A 1,830-nucleotide genomic window follows, 5' to 3' on the forward strand; every position below is an offset into this window, starting at 1 on the left:
AATATTTGGTTTTCTATTCAATGTGGAGAGGTTACAACGTTGTGATGATGAAAGCTTGTTGAGGTCTTGCAAGAATCTTGAAAGTTCTCTTGCACATAATGGTTGTTCTGACGTTAATGGAGATGATTTGTTTTCAGAGTTAACATTTTTAAAGTGCTCTTTACCAGAAGAATCAAAATCAGCTATTGATGTATTAGATTATTTGAAAAAGATGGATGGTTGTTTTCCAAATGCTCATGTTGCTTACAAAATCTTGTCAGTGCTTGCAAAATCTTGCTGACAATACCAGTTACAGTAGCAAGTGCAGAAAGAAGTTTCTCAAAGTTGAAGCTTATCAAAACTTTTATTCGATCGACCATGTCACAAGAAAGATTGAATGAGCTAGCTATGTTATCAATTGAAAAAGAAATTATTGAACAACTTGATTATACAGACTTGATTAATATTTTTGCCGCCAAAACTGTAAGGCGAGTTGTCTTTAACTAACAATTTTCAATATGTTTGTCATTACTATTTAGTTATGATTGAAATATTTAGACTATTGTACATGGTATTGTATTGTATTGTATTATATATTGTCTTTAAATTTGTTGATTTAATTATAAAAAAATCATTATAAAGTAGCATGATTAATATAGGGGTCTGTTTTCTAAGTTAGACTCAAACCAAAAAACTAGTAGGATATAAATGAAAGTATGATTTTTCTTCTCACGCGGAGGCTAATGTTCTACATCTATCTCTTTTGAGCTCTTAAGGCTCCCTCACGCAAACCGGCCTTCATCCATTCAACACGGCGCTGATTTAACTGTTGGAGGCGCATCGTCAACCCCCGACTGACGTGCTTTGATCCATAAGACTTTTTGGAGCAAACTCATCGGAGGACCGCTGGAACCGTGAAAAGGGCCCCATCATTTACTAATACGTTAGATGTTAATTAAATAATGAAATCTTTGCAAGGAATAATATAATTAAGAAGGTCTTAGATGTAAAATTAACCAATCTGACTGCAAAGGAAGATGATAGAGCATCACAGTGATTATTAAATCCTCAATTCGGCCAGAACAAAACCATTATTAGGATGGCATTGAGCAATAAATGAAAATATCACTAATGCCTTAATCTAAAAAACTTGCTCAGGTTGCTGTCACTTTGATCTTAATATTTGCAGCACAGTGACCAGGGAAGGAGCATATAAAGTAGTTGTCCCCTTTGACAAGGGTAATTCGATCTTTCCCGGAAGTGTAGACTTTCCCGTCAAACGGCAAGCACTGATCGTAGCCGGCTTCGGTCACCGACACCACATTGTGTGACCCTGCAGCGTAGTTAAACACTGCAAAAGAATATATGGTTTTTCTTTCACTAAGGTCACCAGAGGTTTTTCCTTCAAACGAAACACCAAAACTATGTAAACATGGATTTCAAGAGTAGTAGTTCATGTACCGAGGACATCGCCGGCTTTGAAGCTTTTCCCATTGGGCCAGTCGATGACATTGAATTTCCACCCGCCGGCGTCTCCGACGATGAAGTCAGTGGCCTCAGTGTGGCCGAGGAGACAGTGGCCGACAACGACGAGTGCCAAGATTACGAGTGCACTGCGTGCTTGTGGGGGTTGAGCCATGGCTTTGAGTTGCTCTAGTAGAATGGAGTGTGGTGAGAATGAAGGGCAGCCCCATGGCTATTTATAGGGGTGTTGGCCCATGCTTGATTGGTTGGCCCATATAAGGGAGTTGTTCTTACTCCTAGCCAAATTCATTAAAGAAATTATTTTCGGTGTTTATCGAAAGGACGCACTAAATTGATTAGGAAAGGTTTCGTCCCAGGATCAACACA

The 1,830-nt window shown here is 38.7% G+C and overlaps 1 protein-coding gene across 1 annotated transcript; it reads right to left on the reverse strand.

The window, feature by feature from the left end:
- Positions 1–1,133: 1,133 nt before the first annotated feature.
- On the reverse strand, positions 1,134–1,618 carry LOC121978192 (basic blue protein-like). Its single transcript, XM_042530569.1, has 2 exons — positions 1,441–1,618; positions 1,134–1,381 (listed from the first exon to the last, which is right to left on the reverse strand). The coding sequence occupies exons 1-2, from the start codon at positions 1,616–1,618 to the stop codon at positions 1,134–1,136; spliced, it is 426 nt and encodes a 141-aa protein (XP_042386503.1).
- Between the last annotated feature and the right edge of the window lie 212 nt (positions 1,619–1,830).

The sequence above is a fragment of the Zingiber officinale genome, chromosome 4B (assembly GCF_018446385.1).
Source record: "Zingiber officinale cultivar Zhangliang chromosome 4B, Zo_v1.1, whole genome shotgun sequence".
Lineage (NCBI taxonomy): Eukaryota > Viridiplantae > Streptophyta > Magnoliopsida > Zingiberales > Zingiberaceae > Zingiber > Zingiber officinale.